At 58.6% G+C, this 26854-nt stretch overlaps 1 protein-coding gene across 1 annotated transcript in view; it reads left to right on the forward strand.

Annotated features, from left to right (window-relative positions):
- The window catches only part of ZFR2 (zinc finger RNA binding protein 2), a gene marked incomplete at both ends in the record, with an annotated part of 42211 nt that extends 16328 nt beyond the window's left edge, over positions 1–25883 (forward strand). The window contains 18 exons of the mRNA XM_081232965.1: positions 2301–2532; positions 3493–3613; positions 4080–4283; positions 4412–4686; positions 7331–7513; positions 9325–9535; positions 10689–10849; positions 11647–11766; positions 13100–13239; positions 13393–13528; positions 13998–14188; positions 17073–17244; positions 20345–20483; positions 21959–22056; positions 22458–22553; positions 23975–24086; positions 24835–24932; positions 25671–25883. Of these exons, the coding sequence (XP_081089091.1) occupies positions 2301–2532; positions 3493–3613; positions 4080–4283; positions 4412–4686; positions 7331–7513; positions 9325–9535; positions 10689–10849; positions 11647–11766; positions 13100–13239; positions 13393–13528; positions 13998–14188; positions 17073–17244; positions 20345–20483; positions 21959–22056; positions 22458–22553; positions 23975–24086; positions 24835–24932; positions 25671–25883 (2902 nt within the window). The remainder of the gene's footprint in view (positions 1–2300; positions 2533–3492; positions 3614–4079; positions 4284–4411; positions 4687–7330; positions 7514–9324; positions 9536–10688; positions 10850–11646; positions 11767–13099; positions 13240–13392; positions 13529–13997; positions 14189–17072; positions 17245–20344; positions 20484–21958; positions 22057–22457; positions 22554–23974; positions 24087–24834; positions 24933–25670) is intronic.
- Between the last annotated feature and the right edge of the window lie 971 nt (positions 25884–26854).

A 26854-nucleotide genomic window follows, 5' to 3' on the forward strand; every position in this document is an offset into this window, starting at 1 on the left:
ATCAGGCGGTGCTGGGAGGGAAAATCAAGCAGGGTGAGGGGGCAGGATGACGGGTTACAGGGCCCTGCTGCTCTCCAACAGGGGCTCAGGAAGGGCTGGAGAAGGAGGTGAGGAAGGGAGCGAGCAGGTGTGGGAGGGGATGGGGGCAGAGGGCCTTGGAAGGGTTCTGAGCAGGAGGGTGACGTGGTCAGGTCTGTGCTTTGAGCGGACCCCTCTGGCTGCCAGGAGGACGAAGAGATGCTGGCTAGGAGATGGGCAGGGGCGATGCAGTGGGCTCTGCTTGACCCTCAGCAGGGCGCTTCCCTCTCCCTGGCGGGTCCCTCAGCCCCCAGGATGGCCTGGATATCACCCCCCCCATGTTGTCCCCATTTCTCCATGGTCCTCCCCACTGGGCAGTGAGCCACTCTGGGGGGCAGGAATGACACTGCAAGCATCACATGTGAGTCTAGCATCGGCCCAGAATGTGTGCAAAGGTGCCAGTGGACAAGTGCTGCCAGCCGTCGTCCCTCTATATTCAGATCTGCCTGCCTCTGAGCTGCGCACACGCCTTGCCTCATCCCCTGCAGCAGCGGTCCCCAACCGTTTTGGCACCAGGGATCGGTTTCGTGGAAGACAGATTTCCCACGGCCAGGGTGGAGGGGATGGTTCAGGCAATAATGCAAGCGACGGGGAGTGGCAGATGAAGCTTCACTCGCTCTCCTGCCCGCTGTGCACCCCCTGCTGTGAGGCCCAGTTCCCAACAGCCTGCAGACCAGTACCGGGCTGTGGCCCGGGGGTTGGGGACCCCTTCCCTACAGGGTTTGCGGGAACATCCTTCTTTTAAAAATTGAAGTAGAGTTGATATACAATATTGTATTAGTTTCAGGTGTACAGCAAAGTGATTCAGTATTTTCTTTAAAGGTCTTTTCCATTATAGGTTATTATAAGATACTAAATATAGTTCCCTATGCTATACAGTAGGCCCTTGTTGTTTATCTATTTTCCATATAGTAGTGTGTATCTGTTAATCCCATATTCCTAATTTATTCCTCCCTCCCCTCCCCTTTGGTAACCGTAAGATTGTTTTCTATGTCTGTGTGTCTGTTTCTGTTTTGTAAATAAGTTCATTTGTATTATTTTCAGATTTGACATATAAGTGAAATCATATAATATTTGTCTTTAACTTACTTCACTTAGTATGAGAATCTGTAGGTCCATCCATGTTGCTGCAAGTGGCAATATTTCGTTCTTTTTTATGGCTGAGTAATATTCCATTGTATATATGTACCACATCTTCTTTATACATTCCTCTGTCTACGGATGCTTAGGTTGCTTCCATGTCTTGGCTATTGTAAATAGTGCTGCAGTGAACATTGGGGTGCATGTATCTTTCTGAATTAGAGTTTTCATCTTTTCTGGATATGTGTCCAGGATTGGGATGGCTGGATCATATGGTTGCTCTGTTTTTATGTCTTTATTTATTTTTATTTTTAAAGTTTTTGGCCGTTCCATGCGGCTTGTGGGATCTTAGTTCCCCGACCAAGGATTGAACCCCGGCCCTCAGCAGTGAAAGCGCTGAGTCCTAACCACTTGACCACCAGGGAATTCCCATCTATTTTTATTTTTTAAGGAACTTCCATACTGTTTTCCATAGTGGCTACACCAACGTACACTCCCAACAACAGTGTAGGAGGGTTGTAGGAACTTTCTTATATGATTCTTCTTGGTATTGGGCTAAACTCTTTGCCAATACCCTTCCCCGACAAACGGGCTTTTACATTTGAGGACTGTCTACTGGGTGACTGGTATTTAGCAGAGTGACAAGCGCGGGGATCAGAGAGATCTGGGTCTGAATCCGGCACTTGTCACCCGTCCTCAGAGTTTCATCTTCCAGGCAGTGGGGACAGACCAACAGATGGACATACAGTCAGCTGGCAGGGCCTTCTCTAAGGGCAGGAAGGTAGGGATGAGGTGAGGCAGACAGAAGACCTCAGCACTGGGCTTCCTGCAGAGTGAACCACAAGCAAGAGCTGGTCCTTATAGGTAAAGAGTTCTCAGTTTAGCGTTAATCGACCTTCCATGATTCTTCTCAACTGTGAAAATGGGGACCAGGCTGGCTCCGAGCACTCAGGGCTGCTGTGAGATTGTCTTAATTCATGAAAAGCGCTTCCAATGGCGCCTGCGCTCACAGAAGAAAGGTCTTGGACTGGAGGCATCCAAGTGGCTGATGTCTAGTGTCGGATGGCATTTTTGTGCTCAATGCAGGTTCTCGAATGCCAGGATCTAACGCTGCCGGGTTCTCTGTTTATCTGTGGTTCTAGCGCCCAGCCTCCGATGGCTTTTCCCCTCCCAGCTGCTGGAACCAGCTTGGCCGTGCAGCCCACTCCTGGACTGGGCCCTGCCCTGATTCCGTTTCCCGAGCCCACCCAGCCACCCAGGCCCATCACTCAAGTGGGGTATGGCGGGTACCAGCGCCACCCCGGCCAGGACCTCGGTTACGGCGGCCAGCCCCAGGAGCCTGTGCCGGCGGCCACCACGGCTCCCTCCTACCAGGTATCAGCCCGACTTTTCTCTGCCCAGCACCAGTCCTTCCTTGAAAACGCAATCCAGACGGGCTATCACCCGCCTGATGCTCCCATCCCTGCCCTTAGAGGGGCTGGGGGCTGGGCTTGTCCTTCCTGGGCCTTTCCGGTGCTGACGATGCCCCCTTCCTGACCCTGAGCTCTAGGACCGCAGATCTGGCAGCTGTGTTTCCACGTGGAATCGCCAAGGCGTCCCACGCACCATGTGGCCCAACCCCCTGAGCCTCTGTCACCCACAGCTTGTTCCTGATTTGCTTGGCCAAGCTCGTACCCACTTGGCTCCGTCCCCTCCCTCCTTTACTCCCCTTTGCTTCCCCAGGACCTCTGGGACTTCTCCCAACCTCCCATCCTGAGTTCCTGCCCTGCTCCCAGGGCTTCCTCTCAGCCTCTTGGTTCTGTCCTCACTTCCATGCAGTTAGTCCCTGGTCCACCCAGCAGCTCGTATCTCCCTGTGAACCAGAATCCAGCCGTGCTCCCTGCTGCCCCAGACCCTCCCGGCGCCCCCGGCCCCGCCGGCCCCCCCAGCCCCTCTCCTGGTGCTCGCAGCCCTCTGCTCCGACCAGCTTCCGGGTCTCCTGCCAGCCCACCCGCTGACCCCCACCAGGGCCTCTGCTCTCTGCCAACCCGGCCAGGATCCCTGTCCCCCGTCTCCGCACGCTTGCCTCCTCCTCCGAGCCGTCCCCGGCAGCCCTTGTCCTGTTGCATGTTCCTCAGAGCACTTTTGCTCTCAGACATGAGCATCAGTTTTGAGGGAGCAGGCCACATCCCTCTCCCTGGTCGCTGCGTCCCCAGGTCCCCAAACAGAGGCTGGTACAGAGCAGGAGCTTGGGAACCACATGGATGCAGGCCTTGCAGGGGGCGAGGAGGGGGCCTTGCCCCACCCTGAGCACCTTTCTCCTGCTCTATGTTCCCCATGGAAACCCTCTCGCAGGACAGTTACAGCTATGGACCTTTGGCAGCCGCTGGTGGCTACGAGAACAAACGGGACCCGCCACCTGCTGCTGGCCAGCCTCAGCTCCCAGCCATGGCCACGGCCACGCTCTGCCCACCAGGTGGGTGGGTCTCTGCAGGGTCAGGGCGGGGGCAAGGGGGCCTCACTTACATGGGAGGGACCCCAGGAAAGTCAGGTTTCAAGCACTTCAGGTTCACAGGAGGTGCAGCAGTAGCGTGGGTCTCAGGGCTGTCTCCTCAGGTACACCCCGAAGTCTCCACTAGTCAATGGGCCTGTGTGTGCCAGAGAGAGGGGCGGGGAGACCCAGACAGAGAGATGGGGGAGAGACGAAGGTGGGGCTGGAAGTGTTTTCCAAGGAGGTGGGTTCTGCTGAGGACTTGGAGTTTAGAGATTGGGGAACCCGGGCTCCGGCCTCCAGCACGGCTCAGACACCCGGGCTTCACAGCCAGTTGCGCCCAGGCCGTGCCAGCTCCCGGCAGCCGGGCCGTCGTGTTGGTCACACTTCCTCTGCTCCCTGGGCCCGGTGTCACAGGAGTGGCTCTGCAGAGGCTGTGCTTGCTCTCCAGGGCCCCAAGGAGCCTACGGTGGCATTGGGTACAACCAAGCGCAGCCCCTGCTGCAGGTGCCCACCACCGAGGCGGGGCAGCTGGCCAGCACTTCGCCCTCCACCTCCACCTACCCCCCGGTGAGCAACGCTCAGCCCGCGGCCTCCTCCCTCTCCACGCTGCCTTCCTCATCCTCGTTCGGCCTGGCCTCCGCCCCGTACACTGGTAAGATGGTGGTTTCCCCCGCAGGCATGCAAATGCAGGCTGTTCCTTTTATTTGCTGCCAAAATAAATGTGGTCCTTTCCTCAAAACCAACCCATCTCCCCCTCTCATTTTTCTCTCCGCTTCTTAGGACCAAGCTACTCGGGCTATGACACATCCCTGTACTCAGCGGTCAGTCCTTACTATCCCCCGCTGCTCCTCCCACAGATGCGGCCGCCCCCACTCCCAAAGCCCGTGGACTCGTCCCTGTGGGGCGGCTCGGGAAGCAATCCCAGTGCCCGTTGCACCGACAGCTTCGCCAAGAAGCTACCAGTTGCCACCAAGCTGCCGAAACCCAGGGGTGGCCCCAAGCAGCTCCCGCTTCACTATTGTGACATCTGCAAGATCAGCTGTGCTGGTCCCCAGGTCAGCCGCCCTCGCCCCACGCTGGGCAGGCCCCGGACCTTCCTGCCCCCATGGGTGGGAGAGCCCTCCCTTGCCCCCTACGACCGGCCAGAGGTCAGGGTCATTGCCTGCTCAAAAGAGATCTGTTATTAATTTGCAATGCCAAGTGCGCATCAGCATAACCTTAAAACTGCCTGGTGTTCTTGTGAAAGACACGAGAGCAGGCCCAGCGCTGGTTGTTGGCCGCAGAAGCGTGGTCTTGCACCCTGAGGCCACCTGCAGCAGGGAGGCCCTCAGTGCACCCTCCTGGACACGAGGGCCGGTAGGCGCAGCTGGTCACAGTGCACCTTTGCTGCAGGGCCATGTAGGCAGGGCCACAGGCGGGTAAAAGCAGCACGTTCGTGTGCGTGTGCGGGCGAGTGCACTGCTGTCTAAGCAAAGGACCTCCCCAACCACGCTCGCAGGTGACCCACCTCGCTCCCTGCAGAGATCATCAGACGCTAGGGCTGGTCCTCACAAAACACCCCGTGTGGATTTTGTCTTGTTCTTAGTACTCTGAGAGAAAGCTGGCACCGTGGAGGTGTGCAGAGACTCCAAACTGCAGACTCTAGAGGTGTGGGAGGAGCCCAGAACCCCTCATTCAGCCCAGACTTCCCTGGCAGAGGGACGAGGGCCGGGCGGCCCGCACTCAGGGCTGCGTCGTGAGGATTCTTGGCTCCTCTCACCAGTCCAATACAAGGTCTGCTCCTGTGATTCTAGACTCTTCGCGGCATCACGTTGAGCAAGGGTGTGACGCTCCCCATGGCCGTGGGGTGTGACGGAGCGTGGGCACATGAGCATCACCCGAGTGGGTGTCGAGGCCTCTCTGAGCCTCGTCTCCCCATGGGACCGGGTTTCCCCAAGCGTGTCACCACTCGGCATAGCATCTGGCACGCAGACATGTCAGCTCCAGTTGTTCCCAGCTTTTTGTTAATGTTAACAGCGCTTGTTCTTTGGACTTTTCATTGAGGTAGTGGTGGTTTCACAGGTGGTTGTAAGAAACACCACGGAGAGGCCCACGTGCCCTCACCCAGCGCCCCAAGTGCTGACGTTTTGCCAAACTACAGTCACTATCACAGCTGGCATGTTAGCCTTGAACCTGTCCACTGAGTCAGAGGTCCCAGGTTTTACCGGTCTCACTTGCACCTGCGTGTGCCTGTGTGCACGTGCGTGTGCATGCGTGCGGTCTGCTCCGTGCGAGCTCATCACCTGCCCAGGCTCGCGCATCCGCCTCCACCGCCGAGATGCCGGGTGCTTCTGCAGAGTCCCCGTGCTGCCCTTTCCTGCTCGCCCCTCCCGCGCCCACCCAGCGCCGCTTGACACACGGTTAACGTGGAAGCAGCCACGCATGGCCTCCATCTGCGTCAGAAGGACTTGGTCGGCGTGGCCTCCCTGCAGCGGGGGCAGCACTTCTGCCTCTCTTCCGGGCACCTGTCTCTGAGTCCAGGATGGCACAGTTGGCGGTGCGGTCTCTGTCCCGGCCGAGCGAGGGGCCGCCAGGGCAGCTGTGGGCTTCAGGAGCCGCGGGGCACCAGGCAGGCCTCCTTCTAATGCTCCTCTGGGTTTTTTCTCATTCCACATCTGGTCTGTGTCTGTGATGGAGAGTCAGGCACGGGGATGGCATAAACTGCGAACATTTGTTCTTTCTACAGGCTCAGACTCTGCGAAGCGTGTTCTGAAGTAGTTTACTGTTGGCACTTGGTGTATATCCTTCCAGGCTTGTCTCCGTCCCACAGGCTTTTACGTCATGTCCGTGTGCGTGCCTGTGTGTGTGTGTGTGTGTGTGTGTGTGTGTGTGTGTTCTGTGGCTTAGGTAAAAAAACAGATTCCTGGGACTTCCCTGGAGGTCCAGTGGTTAAGACTCTGCACTTCCACTGCAGGGGGCGTGGGTTCAGTCCCTGGTCAGGGAACTAAGATCCCACATGCCACGAGGCACAGCCAAAAAAAAAAACCCCACAGATATCTACATTCCGAGAGCACCCTTCCCACTCCTGTCCCTGCCCCCAGAGCCAGCCGACGTCACCAGTGCCTTTGGTATTTTCCAGAGGCATTTCTGTTCTGCGGAATGTTGACTCTTGGCGTGGTTAGAGGGCATTGGGTTAGCAGCCCCACTTTGCCTCGTCTTAAGGCTTCCCAGAGACAAGTCACGCTGCCCCGTGAGAGCTCAGTCATGTGCCAGATGCTGTCAGACATCTCGGGCACGCGGTGCGGGAAGCGTGGGTCTGTGCCTCGCGGCCACCTCCCCCCGGTGGACCCCATGGTTTGGGAGCAGTGTTCTAACAGTTAAGTGTGTCCCGCATCATTCCGGTAGCACGCATCCTTGCTTGGCTTCTGAGATTCTGAAAAGCCAGAATATTCTTTCAAGCAGCCCCTGAAACTAAATGTGTGCTCCTTTGAGGATGCTTGCTTAAGAAACTCGTTGATTTTTAGAAAAAACAAAAGAGAAGGCAACCTTATGTCTTTCAGTCCGAGCTTCTGAGTCTTCTATCTGTTGACTGGGCTTTAAAAGGAGGCCACGAACAGAGGGGTGGGGACATCAGGCCTCCCGTGAACTGCGGCAACGGGGAAGGCGCGGTGCCAGGTGGGCACACACCCCCCTCAGGCTGTCCTCGCTCTCTGCCGGCAGACCTACCGCGAGCACCTGGAAGGACAGAAGCACAAAAAGAAAGAGGCGGCTCAGAATATGGGCATCCAGCCCAACGGCAGCCCACGAGGGGTGCAGGCGCAGCTGCACTGCGACCTGTGTGCCGTGTCCTGCACCGGGGCGGAGGCCTATGCCGCCCACATCCGGGGGTCCAAGCACCAGAAGGTAGGAGCCCCTCACAGGCTCCAGCCCACTTGGGACCCAGAGGGGCATGCGATGACATGGGGGGGGTGGGCAGCCACCCACGAGAAGTAGCTTTCCCTGCAGGCCCACGCGTCCTCCTTCCTCCGAAGCCAACCCCCTTCTCCCAGTTATAAAAGTCACATCTGTCCCTGGACAGAAGCATGGAGCAGGGCAGCTCATACCCAGACCCCAGAGGAGACTGTTCTTGGCCTTGGGTGTGTCTGCATGTATATATGAACCAGAGTTTGTATGTTGATGAGATCAAATGGTATATTCCATTCGGGGTCCTTATTTATTAAAAATCAAATTAAAGTAGTAAGGTTTAATATTTTAATATCAAAGTTTTCATTGATACTAAATTAATATCAGCATTTGTCATATTTATTACTATTTTAATATCAATGTTTTCCTGTGGGCTTAAAAATGCCTGTAGTATGTCATCTTATGAGAAAATTAACGTGCTCCTCCACCCAAGAGAAGGTAGGGCCCCTCTCCCTGTGCCCTCTTTCTATGGTCCAGAGGTGCTTTTTGGAAATCAGCAAACCTTCCCCAAATGGCATCATGAACCTGCAAGGTGATGCTCACCTTTCAGGTGTGCGCTGAGGACAGGAGGAGGGGGAATTCCTGGCTGGACGCCTGCTTTGAGCTGCACCACGAGGTTTAGAGCGAGAGGGTGTGGAAGGCCCCTGTCTCGTGGCTGCCTCTCTCTGCCCCGTCCACAGAACCCCCTCCAGCTGCCCCAGCTCACTTGCCATGCTCCCTCCTGCCCCTGGGCCTTTGCTCACACCCTGCCCTTGGCAGCCCCCTTCCAGCCCCCGCTGCAGGCTGGGCCGCCCTGAGCGCCTGCCTGAGGATCTGTCTTCTCCCCCTGCTCATCAAGGGCCTCGTTCCCCAGCCCAGCTGGGACAGGCTCTCAAATGCCTGCGTGAACCCACAAAACCCACCAAGGAAGGAACAGTGAGGCGTGGAAAAGGGGATGAGCCGGCCTGGTGGTAGCAGGGGTGCAGGCGGGAGAGCTGGGCCCAGGCGGGGTGGGCTGCGGGTGCCACAGCTCGCAGGCTGGGACTCATCCTGGGGTCAGGAGGCCCTGCAGCCAGCCCCGGGGTGGGGGGCAGGTTTGAGCCGTGAGTGTCAGAGACTTAGAGCCAGAGAAGGTGTCTGAGACGGTCGTCAGTGCAGACTCTGGGGGTGGTGGAACAGTCCTTTCCAACAGGAACTTTTGCAAGTAAGTGCCTTTGTTGGGGGGGGCATGCCGAGGACAGGGTGGGTGACTGCATCCTAGGTGGATCTGTGTCCCTGGATGTGTATATGAGTTCCTGCAGAATGTGGAGGTGTGTCTATGGACGTGTACACCCACGTATACCGAACATGGATCTGTGTTGTGGACATGTACATGTGTACATCTTAGCAGGCGGTCTACACACACTGTGTCTCTACCTGGGGCTGGCACTGGGCTGGTGCTTGGCATGCAGAAAACAGCCGTGCTTCTCAGCACAGGTGGTGGAGTTTGGAGGAAGGGCGTCTGTGTAAGCCAGCAGGGATGTCAAAGTATTATAGGTCCCCCATATGCAGGAGTAGTGGGGGCCTAGAAGCAGGAGACAGCTCAGGAAGGCCCTTCCCAAGGCATTTAAGTGGGAGCAGGGGAAGGGGCAGGGTCCCCGGGGACGGGATGGACCACTGCCCTCACTTCCACAGTCTGCCAGCTCCCCCATGCCCGGTGAGGTGCTCTTCCTACCCCTGAGGAAGGTTGGCCAGGCCTGAGCAGCCCTGACAGGGGGCTGGGTCTGTTCCAGGTCTTCAAGCTGCACACCAAATTGGGGAAGCCCATTCCCAGCATGGACCTGGCGCCAGCGAATTCGGCCCAGGCCACCAGCACCAGCCAGCCGGCCTCCACTCCCCTCACCGCAGAGAGCCCCCCCACGGCCCCTGCCAGCCCCAGCATGTGTGCCCCAAGCAGGCCAGCGCCAGCCAGGAGACCAGCCGCCTCGAAGGCCTCGCACGTGGGTACGTGTTTCTGCGCTTCACAGCCCCTGCCCTGCCTCCCCAAGCTCGCGCCTCAGAGACGGGATGGTCCGGTCAACGGCGTGCGTGCGGCCATCACTTCTGGGGAGGCAGGACCTATGAAGGGGGTGATTCTCTCCCAGATCCCCGCCGGCGGGGTGCCTTCTGCCGCCTTTGGCCCACCCTGGGGAAGCGTGGGCAGAACCAGTGCAGCTTCCATTTCTTCCCGTGGAGCGTGGGACTGAGCTGCGTGCTGGCCACACTCGGGAAGCCGGCCCTAGGCCTGGAGAATCCCCTGGGCTGCCACCTTCCACGTGCTGGAAGCAGCCCCCTTCACACCGGGCACTCTGATAAGTGAGGTGGGCCCCGGGAAATCCAGGCAGGTTCCTCGCAGCCCCATCTCCAACCCTGCCTTCCCTCGAGCGTGTGTCACCCTCACCTGCTATGACCCCTGGGCAGTCACGGCTGCCGAGAGACATGCATTTCAAGGGTAAATAGGCTTACATGTCAGGCACTCACTCCACGTGCCTGATTCACCCTCCACGGCTCTAGGTTTGTCATTAGTCCCACTTTACAGATGGAAGAACCAAGGGGAGGGGAGGAAAAGCACTTGGCTCTGGACCACCCGGTGAGCGGTGGAGGTGGGATTCCAACCCAGTCTCTGCTCTCCACCACCAAGCTTTGTGTGGGAGGCAGGGTCTATTTTATTTTGAGCCTCAGCAGGCCCGAGATTTGAACCATCACGTGATGTTGAAGATCAAAATATAAAGCGGTTTTGGTGACAAAGAAATGTCTCCCTTCTGAGGCTCAGTAAACCCTGGTCGGCTTGATATTCCACTGTTGGTTAACTAAGGGCTGCAGACTTTGTGCAGCAGTGGCGGTTGTCCTCAGAGAGGGGCCTACGACCTGGGCCTCCCTGTGGACCCGTCCACCTTGGCACCAAATGCCGTGAGGGCCTCGCTCTCCCAGTTGTGACCCAGGCTGGTGGGAAGGGGTCTCGCGGGACTGTGGACCCCACTGGCTGATGTCACGGAAGGGGGAGGGGGGCAGCGGGAGACCCGGTGGCATCGAGTTGTACCCTTCATGCTGGCGGACCAGAAGCCGACCCTGGTTGCTGGCTGGAGCAGATTATAAGTCACGCGGTTCTTCCTTCCAGGGCCTTCTGCGCTGCCGGCGGCAGACAGCAGACCCCCCCAGGGGAAACCAGCACACCCCAGATCAGAGCGGCCCGGAGAACTGCCCGCCCAAGGAGGCTCTGCGGAAGCATCTGGAACGTGCTGTGACGCACAGCCGGTGGGCCCAGGCTACGTGGAGGAGGTAAGTGCTGGGCATCTGGCCGGCCATCAGCTCACCCTGCTCCGCCCTGGGCTCCTGTGGAGAAGGACCTTGCGGGGCCAGGCCTCGAGGCCTTGTCCCAGTTCTCCCCTGAGACTTGCACACCCGCCCCGGGAAGACCTCCGCCAGCAAGTGAGCCAGCATCCCTTGGATCTCACTGGAAGGCCCGGGTGCTGGGCTTCAGATCTTAGAAGGAAGGCCCAAGACAGGCAGAGGCGTTTCCTGCCACCGGGCAGCCCCTCTTCCTGCGGCAAGGAAGGTGGCAGGAGGAATCTGTGTCCTGGAAACCCACGGGCACGTGATCCTCGGGCACAGGAACCAGTGTGTACCCCACACCACCACCTGCACGCCCAGGGCTTTGTGGAGCTCAGGTTCTGAGCCCCTCCCCACGAGCCCACAGTCCCAGCCTCCCGGGTGCCTCCCGGGCCGTGCATGTGGGCATTTCTTCCGTGCTCGTGTTCATGCTTTTGTTCACCCAACTCAGCACCTTCTGTTTTGTCCCCTGCAAAATAGCCACACCAGGCAGGCTTCCTGCCAGTCTGGTGGCAGCCCCGGGATGGGGGGACAGGGGAAGGGAGGACGGGACGGTGATGGCAGAGGGGACCCGGGCCTGGGAGGGCGCGCTGGTGAAGAGCCACTCCTCTGAAAGCGTAAACCGCTGGGCAGACAGGAAACCAGCACCCGGCCTGGACGGCCCTGGGGGAAGGAGGTGCCCTGCTGGAGCCCAGACCCGGCGTTTGGGGGCCGTGGGCAGCGCTCAGCCGTGCCTTGTGTCTCAGGTGTGCAACGAGGAGGGCAGAGTGATCCGGTTCCACTGCAAGCTGTGCGAGTGCAGCTTCAATGACCCCAATGCCCGGGACATGCACGTGAGGGGGCGGCGGCACCGGCTGCAGTATAAGGTGTGCCTGCAGGGGGCGTCTGGTGGGCCTGGCTGGGGGTGAGCGCCTGTGCTCTTGACATCTTGGCTCACGCCTCAAAACACACCTTTTGCCCCCATGAGTCGGAGCCCCTGGGCCCTTCAGCACCCTGGGCTCAGCCAGAGGGACCCTCGGCTGCTTTCACGAGGCCTCCTTGTCACAGGTTTGCCGGGGCACGCATGCACACGTGTGTTTAGACACACTTGACTATCGGGTCCCATGTACACTTGTGCACAGCACACACTGTGACTCTCCTCGTGACAAACAATGGCTTCTGGATATTTCCTCTCTTTTCAGCAGCCTTGTTGAGATATTCACACACCACTCAGCTCGCCCATGTAAAGTGGCTTTTACTACATTCACAGAGTGTGCAACCAGCAGCTCCATCTAGTTCCAGAACAGTCCGTCAGGAGCCCCGTTCCCATTGGCAGCCACCCCCTACCCCTACCCCAGCCCCTGACAACCAGGAACCCACTCTCCGTCTCTGTGGACTTGCCTGTTCTGGACGTTTCCCATCAATGGAATCACACACTGCGTGTCCTTCTGCATCTGGCTTCTCTCACTGAGCATCGCGTTCTCAGGGTCCACCCACGTTGTAGCGAGTGTCAGGGCTTCTCCCCTTTTCCTGGCTGAGAGATGCTCCCGTGTGTGGAGGGACACGTTGTGTGTGTTTCACCCGCTGAAGCACACTTGTGTTGTTTCCACCAGTAACCAATCCTTAGACAACACTACACTCTTTGAGTGATGATATTAAGTACTAAGGACAAAGCCCAGTGAGCGAATTGGCAGTGCTATTTACAATATATAGAGCTGGATCCCATACAAATGGAGTTTCCCTGGGTTACTCTGCTCGGGACAAGCATTTCCGTTCAGTCGTCCGTCAACACGCGTGACCACTGACCGCGGGTGCTCCTCCGTGTTGCGGCGCCTTCTCCCTCGGGCTCCTTTGTCAGATGCCCAGACGGTTGGCTTGCACAGTGGCGGACGTCACGTCTGCCGCTCTGCAAGTCGGTCGTAGTTTTGTCCCCCGCTGTGGTTGCCTTTCCTGCCATGGCCTTTGGGGACGAGGAGTGTTGACTCTTTGGGGATTGAAACTCACTGTTGTCTAAACCTGGCAGGAGGGACTTCCCTGGCGGTCCAGCGGGTGAGACTCGGCACTTCCACTGCAGGGGGCGCGGGTTCGATCCCTGGTTGGGGAACTAAGATCCCGCATGCCGTGGGGCGTGGCCAAACAATAAAAAAAATAAAAAATAAACCTGGCAGGAGGTGGCACCCCCAGCATTCTCATCTGAACGAAGGTCCCCGATCTTCCCAGAAAAAAGTGAACCCCGATCTTCCGCTTGCGGACAAGCCCAGCACGAGAGTTCGGAAGCTGCTGGAGGAGAGGCTGAGGAAGCAGCGGCAGCTGAGCAAGCAGCGTCTGGGGGAGCTGCGGCGCCAGCATGACGAGATGAGGTGCGGGGCCTCCGGGCCCTCCCCCGCCAGCCGCGCTCAGCCCGGGCTGGACCAGGCGGCACGCGGAGCCGCTTCTGGGGCTCCCCACGCTCTCCCGCGTGACCGGCCTGGGGTCCCGCCGCCGCTCACGGCTCCTTGTCCCTGCCATCCCAGCAGGCGCTACGGCTTGTGCAAGAGGCGGCTGGAAGAGGAGCCACAGGCGCAGGAGGCGCGCTCGGGACGCTCACCGCCCGACCAGCACGCACCTCCCCTCAGGAGCAGGCCGGGGCTGTCCGCAGCCAAGCCTCTGGTGGGTGGTGGTCTCATCTTGATGTCCGAATGCCTCGGGCTGGGGGCTGAGGGCCTCACCTCCAGCCACAGCGATCCCTTAAAGCTTCCTGAGGCCCCAGTGGTCACATCCCTCGGGAGGCTTTGGGTGTCTGTCCATCCGAGGGCCCGGGCCGGGTCGGATGGGAACTGTGGATTGCACCCTGCTGATGGAGGGGGTCACCAGCTGCCTCGGGGCCTCTGGCTCGGAAATTCGACAATGTTGCCCAGGGAGCCCACTGGACCCCCAGTCGGCCCAAGCTCCCCACAGCCATCGGGGCCCTGGGGTCCTCACTGGTCCACCTCCCCTGTGGACCCTGTCATTCCTCTGCCTGGCTCTCCGGCCACCGACTGCCTGTCAAAGCCAGCCTGACTCCGGGCCCCCCGCGTCCCCCGGGCTACCGGGTCCTCTCAGCCCACCCGTGACGTGACACGTGTGCCTTTCCCCGAAGCCCATGAGGCGGCCAGAGTCCAGCGACGACCGGCACGTCATGTGCAAGCACGCCGCCATCTACCCCACAGAGGAGGAGCTCCTGGCTGTCCAGAAGGCCGTCTCCCACTCGGAGCGCGCCCTCAAGCTCGTGTCTGACACAATGGCTGAGGAGGATTCCACGCGCCCAGAGCCAGAGGGCGGGGAGTGCAGGTAATGGGCATCGCCCTCCTGTCCGGGGGCCTGGGGTGACAGAGGCGGTTCCACTGCCAGGTGGCTTCGAGCCCTTGGACGCCCAGGGCTTTCCAGAAAACTCCCCAAGAGAGGCTCAGAGCCGGAGCCCCGAGGCTCATGGAGAGTTGTAGTCCCAACTGGCGAGAGCCGTTGTTCTAACACCAGAAGTTACTTTTCCTGTCAAAGGCGCGTGTAGAAATGTAGTTCACAGGGGATTAGCCCCTCTGTTTCCTCACCCATAATGCGGACATAAGTGTGATTCTCCTGGAGCAGGAGGTGCCGCATGAATCATCTTTCCAGCTGCCGGGAGTGTCGCAAGATGGAAAGTCCCGATGCCTTGTCGTGAATCATTACACAGTTTAAAGAATCTGAGAGGGAGTTAGCTTTTCCAAGTCCCTTCTCTCTGGGTGGCTTCTTTTCCATTTACTTTTCTTTTCTGGCCGCACCACACAGCTTGTGGGATCTTAGTTCCCCGACCAGGGATTGAACCCGGGCCCTAAGTAGTGAGAGCGTGGAGTCCTAACCACTGGACCGCCAGGGAACGCCATCATTTACTTTTTTAAGGTTTTTGGGGGTTCTTTTTGGTGGTAAAATACTCATAACATGAAATTTGCCATTGTGACCATTTTTACGTGTACAGTACGGCAGCACTAAGTACATTCACAAGGTTGTGCAACCATCACTGCTGTCCATTTCCAGAACTTTTTCATGATCCAAAACAGAAATCTGTCCCGTGAAATTCCCCAGGCCGCTCGCTGCCCCCGCCCCTGGCACCCACCTTTCCATTCCCTGTCTCCACGGCTTGGCCTGTTCTGGACGTTTCACGCCAGTGGAATCATGCGGCATCTGTCCTTTTGTGTCTGGCTGATTCCAATCAGTAGCTTCTTCCTGCCACAGTGTTTGCTCCCCGACAAGAACATGAGAGCCACTCGTGGGTCACCAGGTGTCATAATGAAATGCACTCGCCCCTCAGCGTGAACGCAGCTGCCTCCCGGGACAGTGGGCCTTCCTCACCGCCTGGAAGGGGAAGCAGGCGCGGCCCCTCGGGCAGAAAGGGGGACCCTCCCTTAACCTCCACCCTGATGTCTTCTGAAGGAAAAGGCCCCTCACTTAGTGCTTTGCAGTTTTGCTCCCGTTTTCTCCCCGTACTCGTGTTTTGGGTTTTTTGTTGTTGTTGTTTGAAAATATTTTATTTATTTATTTATTTTTACTTATGGCTGCGTTGGGTCTTAGTTGTGGCATGCGGGGTCTTGGTTGCAGCACACGGGATCTTTGGTTGCGGCATGTGGGCTCTTTGTTGCCGTGCGTGGGCTTCTCTGTAGTCGTGGTGTGCAGGTCCATTAGTTGCGGCGCGAGGACTCTCTAGTTGTGGTGCGTGGGCTCCGTATCCCTGGGCATGTGGGATCTTAGTTCCCTGACCAGAGATTGAACCGGCGCCCCCTGCAGTGGAAGTGCAAAGTCTTAACCACTGGACTGCAGGAGAAGTCATGGATGTTCCATTATTTACTTAACTATTGCAAAGAGTGTGTTAGTGTTTGTTTTGTTTTTTCTATTTTATTATGGAAATTCTGTAACACACAGAAAAGGTGACAAGGCCCAAGTGACCATCCCTAAACCAGGGATGACTCACTTGCTCTCTACCCACCCCCCTCCTCGACAGACCCACTGCGGTTAAAGGAAACCCTATCAGACACGATATCAGGCATCAGCCTGAGGGTGGAGTAGGTGTCTCTAAACAAGACTCTTTTTCATTTAACAAAACCAGAACACCATTATCATACTTGAAAAAAATGAACAATAATTCTTCAACCCCATCAAATATCCAGTCAGTGCTGAAATTTTCAGTTTTTTGTTTAGGGTTTTTTTTTGTTTTGCAGTTGGTGTTGAATCAGGGTCCATATTGATTGACAACCTGTCAGTGTCTTTATCTGCAGGTTCCCTGCCTCTCTGCCTTGTCTTCCCCTGAAGGATCTGGTCCTGGTCCCATAGACATCCCAGGTGCGGCCAGGTCCCCTCGGACCATCCCAGGCTCCAGCACTTGCGGTCCCAAGACAGACCACAGAGAAATACACAAATGCATTACAGAATTAGGTTATCTCGTATCCTGAGAAGTGTCACAAAGAAAGCAACAAAATGGGGACCAGGGAGTGGCAGGATCAGGTGGCAGCTTTGAGAGCCAAGGGGCGGACATTTGTGTTGTGACAGCCGTGGGGAGGGCCGCCATGTGAGGGCACCCCAGGCAGCGGTCCGGGTGGGATGAGCCTTGTGGGGGAGGGAGTGGAAGGAGAGGGCGGTGGCGAGGTGGCCCAGGGGTCAGGCTGGGGGCCTCGGGCCCCGGGAGGAAGCTCAGGTGTCCCTAGCCTGCAGAGGGGCAGCACTAGGAGGGTGGCTGCCGGGTGGACACGGTGGTGGGAGTCACCTGCAGAAAGTGACCAGGCCGGTGCAGTGCAGGTGGGGACACGACTCGGGGGGAGGCAGGGAGTGCCTGGCCGGCGGCCTCGGGGGAGTCCAGGTGGGGGCGAAGCGGCCACAGAGGCGGCTCAGCAGCACGAAGCCGAAAGGACCGACGAGGGGACCCTGCTGGCTGAGGACCAGGGCGCCGCTGGGGGTGGCCGCGGGTGGCCTCTTCCAGAATGCAGTTTATTAGGAAACAGTGACGGCCGCCAGCCCTGCTGAGCAACACAACTTCCTAGCGGCAGTTCCAAGCGCTTCTCCCAGATCTGTCTCCTCGTGGCTCTTTGATCAGGTGCCCCTGGGGAGGGCCGTGCTCCCATTTTACAGATGAGGAAGCGGCCCTGTGTGCAGGAGCGGGGATCCTTCCTCCCCACCCTCTGCCCACGCGTTTGCGGGTTTGTCTCGGCAGCCGCCCAGGCCCCTCTGCTCGGATCCTGAAAGGCGTGATGCGGGTCGGCCTGCTGGCGAAGGGCCTCCTCCTGCGGGGAGACAGGGCCGTGCAGCTGATCCTGCTCTGCTCCCAGAAGCCCAGCCGCGCGCTGCTGCGCAGAGTCACGGAGCAGCTGCCCCTCCAGCTCCCGGTGAGGCGCCCGGCCGCGCATCGCGTGGCTTCTACGCGGCTTGGACACAAACCGGTTTGTTTTGAGAAACAGGCGCAAGGAGAGAGTGGTGGAACTTGAGGGTTCCTTTACAAAGGGGGTTGAGGGTAGAGCTTGGAAACAGTCTAAACGTCCGGCCAGTGAGGATGGTTACTTCCGTCACATCCACAGCAGAGCCCAGCCAGCAGGGCTGGGAGCACAAATGGGATGAAATCCACAGGACAAACTCGGGCTCATGAGACTAGAGAGGCGCAAGGCTGGGGGTAGGCCGGACTTTCTCCTCCGGAGCAGTTCCTGTTGTTGTCATAGAGGCTTTTTTTTTTTTTTTTTTTAATAAATCTATTTATTTATTTTTGGCCAAGTTGGGTCTTCGTTGCTGCGCGCGGGCTTTCTCTAGTTGCGGCGAGCGGGGGCTACTCTTTGTTGTGGTGCGCGGGCTTCTCGTTGCGGTGGCTTCTCTTGTTGCGGAGCACGGGCTCTAGGCACATGGGCTTCAGTAGTTGTGGCACGCGGGTTCAGTAGTTGTGGCGCACGGGCTTAGTTGCTCCGCGGCATGTGGGATCTTCCCGGACCAGGGCTTGAACCCGTGTCCCCTGCACTGGCAGGCAGATTCTTAACCACTGCGCCACCAGGGAAGTCCCTGTCATAGAGCTTTTCTCAAGCAAGATGGTAACTGGGAGAAGAGTGAAATCACGTCATGATTTAAATTGATCATCTTGCATTAAAATACTCAGTTCCCAGGGCGGTTTCTTCTTCCTGATGTGTCTGCTGCCCTTTCCGAGAGAATTCAGCATCGTTCCTCCGACTCGTGTAGCAAGCACTGGGGGCCGGGCAGACCCAGGCTCGCCTCTGGGGCTCCCAGTCTGGTCAGGAGACGCAATAAACAAACACAGAGCAAGCTAACTTCCAGTTTATCTTCTGTAGAGAAATTAAAACCTGATGTCAAGTAGCGAGCACCTGGGGAGAGTGGGGGCCACTTCAGACAGGACCGTGGGAGGTGTGTGTCCTGACAGAAGATGGAACAGGTGAGGTGAGAGCTGAGAGATGAGGAGAGGCCTTGAAAGATGGGGGGGTGGGCAGTATTCCACATAGAAGGACCTGCACCTGCAGAGGCGAAGAGGCAGGAGGCCCAGGGAGATGCGTGCCCAAATGGACAAGGGCCTAGATCAAGCTAGGCCTGAAGGCCATGTGGGGAGGTAAGATTGCCTCCTCAGGGAAATGGGGAGACTGGAGGGTTTTAAGCAGGGGAGTGACATGCTCCGACTTCACCAATTTAATCACTCGTTTCCTGAACACCCATGACCTGGCAGTTTTCTGCTCAATACCGTTGGGGTTGCAAAGACGGCTCAGGTGCAAGCCCTGTTCTCTGGAACCTTGCAGCCCAGGGGCTAAGACAAAGCCCTAAGCCCCATGAAGATGGATGAGGCCATGGGGAAGATGGCTAAGGCCACAGGAGAGCTGGCAGTGACCCCCACTCCCAGCTGTGTAGACAGACCCTCCTAGCCGTTACCTGGCCGAGTGTCTCGGGGGACCCCAGAGCAAGATGAGGGACACAGTAAAGCTTTTCTATGCAGGCACCAGTTCACTGCACCAAACCCACCTTCGTTGTGCAGTCTCCCCGGGAGGCTGGTAATCGGGGATGGCAGTCGGAGTTCTGATGATTGTGCACAAGGGGTCCCTTCTTCCTGAGCCCCTGAGAGTGACAAGCCGGAGAGGGTGCAAATGGAGGGGAGAGAGATCCGCTGAGAGGGCGGGGCTTGTCTGGCGGCTCTGCTTGCAGGGGGGCTGACCCTCAGGGTATCCCCCAGTGATGCAGCCGGCACAGGCTGGGTCCTAAAGATGCGTGTGCTGGGGCAGGGCTGAACCCTGGGCAGCCGTGGGGTGGGTACCAGAGCCGAGGGGCCTCAGGTCTTGCCTGGAGGCTGCCCCTGTCCAGTGTCCTGAGAAACCATCGTTCTGCCCTCATTACCCAAACAGTAGCCTGCTGGACCAGCTGAAGGATTTTGCATTTTTCACTGAATAGCATCTCTTGGGTCACATTCCATATTCTTTCTTAGGGAGCGTCATTCTTTTTTGTGGCCGAAGAGTATCCTGTTGCCACTTGTCCATAACTAGCTGGGTCCTTCCATGTAGTTGGACATTTAGGTTGTGTCCAGTGTTCTGTGTTACCAGTGAGGCTGCAGCAGATGAAGAACCTTGTACACACACTGCTCCACACACGTGGGAGCGCGTCCTGGGGCAGAGTCGCGGGGTCCAAGGCATGAGCCTGGAGGCTTCTGCTGAGTGTGGCCAGGTCAGCCTCCACCAGCAGTTTAGAGACGCATGGATTTGCCAGCCCAGCGCCTCCTCGGACTCTGAGTTTTGTCCTTCCTACAGCTGACGATGGCACCCCATTCTAGTTTTAACGTGATTCTCCCTTGCCATGGGAGTCTTTTTTTGTCATTATGTAGAAAGGGTCACTTTGGTTTCTCTTTCTGCAAACTATCTATCACTTGCCAGTTTTTTTTTAAGATTTATTATTTCTTTCTTTATTTATTTGTATTGTTTATTTTTTTGTGGCTGCGTCGGGTCTTAGTTGCGGCACACGGGATCTTCACTGAGGCACGGGATCTTTGTTGCGGCACGTGGGCTTCTCTCTAGTTGTGGCATGTGGGTTTTCTCTTCACTAGTTGTGGCAGGCAGGCTCCAGGGCACATGGGCTTTCCAGTTGAGGGGCGCAAGCTCAGTAGTTCTGGCACGCGGCATGTGAGATCTTAGCTCCCCGACCAGAGATTGAACCCGAGTCCCCTGCCCTGGAAGGCAGATTCTTTACCACTGGACCACCAGGGAAGTCCCCACTTGCCGGTTTTGCTGTTGGGTTGCTGATCTTGTTGTTATTGAGCTTTGGGTGTTTTTACATATGAAGGCACCTTGATGCTAGGTCTGCTGTCTATATGCATTTCTACGTGTGCACTTCTGGAGGCTGGGGCTGTGTCTCTGTCCCTAGGAGGTTCCAGAACACCCGGCATGGGGCCTGGTACCCAACCGCGTCCTGCCTCTCAGGTGGAGTAATGAGGCGTTGTGTTGTATTTGCACCTCGTAGATGGTGACAGAGGACAAGTACGAGGTCTCCTCCGACCCTGAAACAGACATCATCATCTCCTCCTGCGAGGAGCCCAGGATACAGGTCACTGTGTCCATCACCTCGCCCCTGATGCGGGAGGACCCCTCTGCAGACCGAGGTGCGTCAGGGCCCTTCCGTCCAGCCCTCCTCTCCACACACCCGGTGGCCTAGGGCAGCGTCCGCCTCTGCTCTGGGCGGAAGGTGGGGGGGTTGCCACGGCCAGTTTCCGGCACTTCCCTTAGCCCGGATGCCCTGGTGAGATAAGAGCTGGGCCTTGGGGCTGCAGAGGAAGGGAGGGAGAGAGCTGGGGCGGAGTGTCAAGTGGCTCAGTACCCAGCTGTGGGGCATGTGTGCCGGGATCACTTCCTCCCATCCCTCCTGGCTGTGCGGGGACCTGCTCCCCGCCCAGAGGAGACCAGCTGTGCCCCATCCCCCAGCAAGGCAGGGGCCCGGGGACCTGAGACAGATGCCCATTGCCTGAGCCAGTGGGAGGGGGTGCGGGGTGAGGCCAGAGGGCAACCAACAGGGAGGATGCAGGCCAAGCCGATGGGGATGCACCTGAGTCTCATCCAGCCGTGAAACCTCCTGGAACAGCCCTGGAGACTGTTTCCCAAACTCCAGTCTTTCTTGGACCCTTCATGATTGTTGTCAGGTCTGCGGGCCACGAACCACTGATGCTTTCCTCTGAATCAATTCCTTTTCGACTCTTAAATTTTTAAAGAGGAAAGCCTTTGAACCGTAAGTGGAAAACCATTACCAGTTGTCATAAAGAGAGTGTCATCTGAAAATAAATACAGTGGGAAGAAAAAGTGATGCCCTTCAGTTCCAGGTGGAAGCCCTGCTAGGGCTTGCTCCAAGGGGGGGATTGGGAATGTCGGAAAGGGTTCAAGGTCCAAGGCCACGGAAAGAGGTGGACTGGAGGGGGCTAGAGAACCGGAGACCCCTCCGAGGGAGCCCCGGGCCCCCAAGAGCTGCGATGTCCCCGCCCTGCTGGTTGCTGCTGGGAGGGGAGCTTTCAGCTTCCTCTGTTGCTTGCTCTCAGCCCCAGAGGAGCAGACCCAGGCCTGGGGGTTGGGGGGTTTATGGGCGAAAGAGAAACCTCTGCTCCCTCCTGTGACCTAAAACACCAGGACCTCGCAGAATAAGGGGAGAAGAATTTTCCTGAAGCAAGAAGAAGAAGGAATCAAAAACAGGCTGGAATTTCCCCCAGACACGGGGCCCGGGTCACCCGTGATGGCGTGTGCTCAAAACTGACCCGCTGTCTCCCTCTTAATTATGCATGCGGAAGTTTCTGGCAATCCAGCTTCATTCATAGTTTTCCATCTGAACTGTGATTTGCTAACCAAGGGAGTCAGCGCCGGGTGACAAGCGTGGAGCTCTCTCCTCGTGAGAGCGCAGAACCTGGAGGGGATGGGATCTTCGTGGAGAGGATGTCTGTGGTCCTTGCAGCGTCCCGGAGAAAGGGCCAGCGAGCGGAACCATGTATCTTCTGGATAAATGCAAAGAGGCCTAGGGACCTGCGGGCCCGGCCATGTGGCCCGGGCAGCGGGAGCAGGGAGAGGAGCGCCTGGCCCATGTGCCCTTCTCTTCTAGAAGGAACAGTGGCGCCTCCACCTGACCCTGGAGATGTCCTGAGCTCAGAGAAGTGCCTCCAATTGTTGGCTGCCCTCCGCCACGCCAAGTGGTTCCAGGTCAGGGGTCGGGCCCAGAGCGGGCTTCCAGTACAAATGAGGGACAGACGTGGGTGGGGCGGCTCCTTGGCCGGCTGCTCGGCCCACGTGTCCACGCCCAGCCCAGCGCTAACCTGATGGAGGTTGCATCCTGGCTGATTGGGTCGGGAACTTGAAAGGAGTGACCACCACTCTGGGGGTGGGGGGCCGCGACGGCCGGCACTAGGGCTCAGCCCTGGGCCATTTGGGAGTGGAGTCTGCTTCCGGTCACCAGCTGTGAGGCCGGCCAGCCCATGCCTCCCAGAGTCCCTCACTGCCTCCACTGCCAGGACAGGACCCCCGGCTGGGCTCGCTGCCCCTGGATCAGCCCTTGTTCCCTCGGCCCCGTGCACATCGCTAACCATGTGCTTCTTTCCCCGAAGGCGAGAGCCAGCGGCCTGCAGCCCTGTGTGATCGTCATTAGGGTCCTTCGGGACCTCTGCCAGCGCGTGCCCACCTGGGGGGCCCTGCCGGACTGGGTAAGGCAGTGCCAGGGGCTGGCCCTGCTTTAGGAAGCCCCCAACCCCTGACAGGTCACAGCCCTGGGAGGCCGAGCCTCATTTCCTGGTTCAGCGCTCAGCTTTCCAACAAAGGGCTGGTGTCTGTCCGAGCGCCAAGAGAGGTGGATCGCGGAGGGGCATATCAGGGTCCCTTGGCCCCAGGGTGAGGCTTGCTACAGACACAGTCTCATTTGACTGCATTATCTGGAACCCACAGCCTTGCAGGCAGAATCAGGAAGCATGCAAATACAAGGGCGCCCCAGCAAGAGGTGGAGTGTTTGCCTAGACCTGCAGGTGTCAGTGCAGAGGCCCCCGTGAGGGCAGGCAGCCTGGTGCAGACCCACCTCCTCTGAAGGGGAGGTCCCCTGCGGCCCTGACACCCCCAGTCAGCAGGCCCTGAGCCCTTCTGGGGGGAGAGGATGCGAAGGCCCCCTGTCCCCCAAATCCCCAAGCTGCCGTGTTGTGAGACCCCCAGCTCCTGCCCTCCGTGGGCCCCCCTGCCCCATCTTTCAGGATCTCATCTCGTCTGTGCGCCCCTCAGCAGGTCTGTCTCTGAGTGTCCCTCTCCCGTCACACACCCACTGATCCCCCAGCGAGCGCAGATGTGTAGGTTTTTAAGCCTTTCACCTTGGACATTATCCTTGGGAAGGCGGCCGAGTGCCCTGACCTTGGAGGGACGCGTGCATCTTACGTGCAGCCTTCTGCTGCCAGTTCATCGGCTCCCATGCCCAAAGGCGGGTTCTTGGACCCTTCCCACCTGAGCCCAGGCTACCCTTGGCCTTGCTCATGAGGGCTCTGGTGCCCACCCGGACCTCGGCTTCCTGCCCGTGGGCCGGGGAGACGTCCACTCCTGGTGGATGGCACAGTGGGTGGCCCCGTGCTGAGTGACGAGAGGGGTTCACTCAGACGCTGGGAGGGCCCCACATTCCTCGGAGCCCGTTTCCCTGTAAGTGTAGATGCAACCCCCATGATGGTCACAGCTCCGGCCCTGCCCTGGGACCCGGGCAGGTGGCTCCTTGGAGGTGGGGACAAGCCTGCGCGAGTCCCCAAGTCCTTGTGACCCTCATGGCCCTTGCTGTCTGAACCCCGGGCCATGGAGAATGAGTTTCTTTTAACCCTCATGACACTGGTTTGCAATGTTACCATCTATGGGATTTTGCTGATGTCGAAACTAGGCGAGAGAGTTCCCTAGAGAACTGAGAGAAACCCGCCCAAGGCCACACCAGGGTGGCAAGGCCCCGGTGACCCCCTCCTTGTAGAAGTTCAGGGGTGGGTGGGCGTGAGGGGAAGAGCTGGGAGGGGAGCCTCACGGCCCCGGTCCCCTGGAGACCTGGCCGAGGCCGCACAGCCGTGCCGTCCTCAAAGGCCCGGGTCTCCTTCTCTGTCCCCACCTGGCCCAGGCCATGGAGCTGCTGGTGGAGAAGGCTCTGAGCAGCACGAAGGGGCCCCTGAGCCCCGGGGGCGCCGTGAGACGGGTCCTGGAGTGCGTGGCCTCGGGGATGCTCCTGACAGGTCAGTCCCCGGGGGCCGGGAGCCCAGACCCTGGAGCACGTGGCAGAGACCAAGGGCCATGGCGGTGGGGGGGGACAGGGGAGCGCAGAGGAGCCTCTTACGAACACTCGAGAACCACGTCCATCACAGGCAGGACAGCGGACACAGACGTGCACACACATGTCACCACTCAAGGGAGCCGCGCGGAGGTGTGGACCAGCAGGAAGGAGAGGCGGGGTGGAGGCTGGAGGGGAGGGGTCCGTGCCTTCTCTCACGCTCCTCTGATGGCACACCCAGCCTCTCGGGGGAGCCAGGGACAGCCCGGGGGACATTTCTGAAGGAAACAACAGGAATTCCATGATGGGCTGTGCACAGATATGTTCACCACGATGTCCTTCACGGTAGCAGAAGGAGGAGAGCACGCTTGCGGCCCACGTGACATGTTAGATGCAAAACGGTGTTTTCCAGTCATTTCAGTGACACGGGACGATAGCGTTTTAAGTGGAAGAAGAGGATGATACACTAGCCCGTGGTGTGAGCCTTTTCTGTAACTACATGCTCGCCCACGTGTGCACACACACACATGCAGGCGGTGAGGAGGTCTGCTGAACGTGTGTGGGACTGGAGGGAGGACTGGCAGGGGAGAGGCCCGGTGTGGCCCGTGGGCGCGAGGCAGCCAGGTGCAGACCCCCCAGCACTGCAGAGCCGCAGTGGCACCTTCGTAAGGGTGCACTCTCCTTCTCTACCACTGCCACCTCCCCTATCAAAGATGGACCGGGGCTCCAGGATCCCTGCGAGAGAGACCAGGTGGACGCCCTTGGGTCCATGACCCTCCAGGAGCGGGAGGACATCACGGCCAGTGCCCAGGTAGGAGGCCAGCCCACGGGGCTCCCCGACTAGGGCCAGCTCGACCTGGCTGCAGGCGGCCCAGGCCCCAGCCCCCATTCGCATCTGCACTGCATCCCGGGACATGGTCTGGGACTCCCCTTCCCACCCCCTCCCTTACAGAGACAGGTGGCTTGTGGGTGACAGGACTGCTTCCGGGGGCAGGGCCAGCCTGGCCCAGAAACAAAGCTACTCCCGTGATGAGGTGCAGACTTGGGGCCTCCTTGGCCGGTACTGTCCTCCCCTACCCTGCCCTATGGTCTGCAAACACCCAGCCAAGGCCTCCAGCTGGGCCTAAACAGCTTCAGGCCCCAAAGCAGAGACCCCGTCTGTGGCTTCCCTTTTGTTTGCAAATTTTTACTTATAAGCAAGTCTCCCAGCAGTACAGAAATCGCACTGGGCCTGACATTTATGAAAGGCCTTCAGTGGAAAGAGTCAAATTGCCCTTGATTAGAGCCGAACCCGGAGAGGCAGGATCTAAGGTCCCTGTAGCGAGGAGAGAAAGAGCTGAAATTCCGAGGGGCTTCCTGGCACAGTACTCACCACCAGCTGGCGCAAGCAACTCCCAGTACAGTTCTTCACGCCCAAGGGTGATGTGAGCTCTGCAGTTGCTAGAAGGGTGTTGAGGATGCCCAGCAAGCCCCCGAGTCCGTACGGGGCCATGAGAGGCGGGCCAGCAGGCCACGGGCAGAAGGGTCCTGATGGGTCGTTTGCCCCCAGCACGCCCTGCGCATGTTGGCGTTCCGGCAGATCCACAAGATCCTGGGCATCGACCCTCTGCCGCCCCCCAAAAGCAGGCCTGGGGCACGCTTCCGGAAGAGGCCACGGGAGGCGAGCGAGGCCGAGGCCGAGGAGGGCGCTGGCCAGAGGAAGCGGGCTGGCGGGGCAGAGAGGGGCCCGTGTGAGCGGCCTCGCCTCCCCAACGGGACCTGACGCCCCACCGAATGGCTGCTTCACCCCTGACACTGGGCAGTCCTGTTTTCCTTTGCAGTAATGTTCCATAGATTTCTTTAAAGACACTTGTGCTTAAATCATTAGCAAAATCTCTTCATCTGGCGATTTCAGCTGTGGGGGTTGGGGCACAGCGCCCCAAGGCTTGCCTTCACCCGGGCGAGAAGGTGCAGCACAGTTTTAAACCCTGGCATTTCTTGCTAGCTTTAAACTCACCCTGTGGCCTACTAAGGGTGTGGGTTTTTAAATGGCTTCGTGAGGACACACCAGCCGTGCGTGGATTTGAAATCTCACGGGCAAGCCCACTGGGGGTCCCACATCGGGAAGCCTGGCCCCGGAAGGCAGGTCGGGAGGATCCGGGGTGGTGGCCAAGCCTGAGAGTGTGCCCAGGCCAGGGTCTTCAGTCCCCAAGCCCAGTCTGCTCCAAACACTCTGACCCCTCCAGCTCCCAGCCTGGAGACGGCCCCGCGGCCAGAGGTCTGCAGGGCCTGAGCTGGGCTCGTCCCCCAGCCCGCCATGGGAGGGCCACAGAGCCAAAGGTGGTGAGGATGCAGGCTGGGCACGCCCCTGACCCCGGAACATCTGTGACCCCCATGGCACTGCACCCCGCGCCTCTCCGTGCCTTCTGCACTACGAGAAACAGCTCTATACACCTCATTCGGGGCTGGGTTTGCCTTGTTTTTCTCCCGTCCTCCTTGCATAGGTGCAGCCAATGTGGGTCCAGGGCCCGCCCCTTGAAAGTGGAGTCGGGGCTCTGCCTGGTGCAGGGCACAGAATCAGGTGCCTCCTGGCACTGGTGGACATGAGGGCATCCTTGCCCAGCCTCCGCCCCGATCCGTCCAAACTTCCCTCTTTGCGACAACTTCTCTTCTCCGGATGCCCTGTGGCACTGAAGGAGATAAGTCCATCTTTGGGCTGACACGATCTTTTCTGGTCACTTGATTGTTTCAAGC

The sequence above is a fragment of the Mesoplodon bidens genome (assembly GCF_964165515.1).
Source record: "Mesoplodon bidens genome assembly, chromosome: 4".
NCBI lineage: Eukaryota > Metazoa > Chordata > Mammalia > Artiodactyla > Ziphiidae > Mesoplodon > Mesoplodon bidens.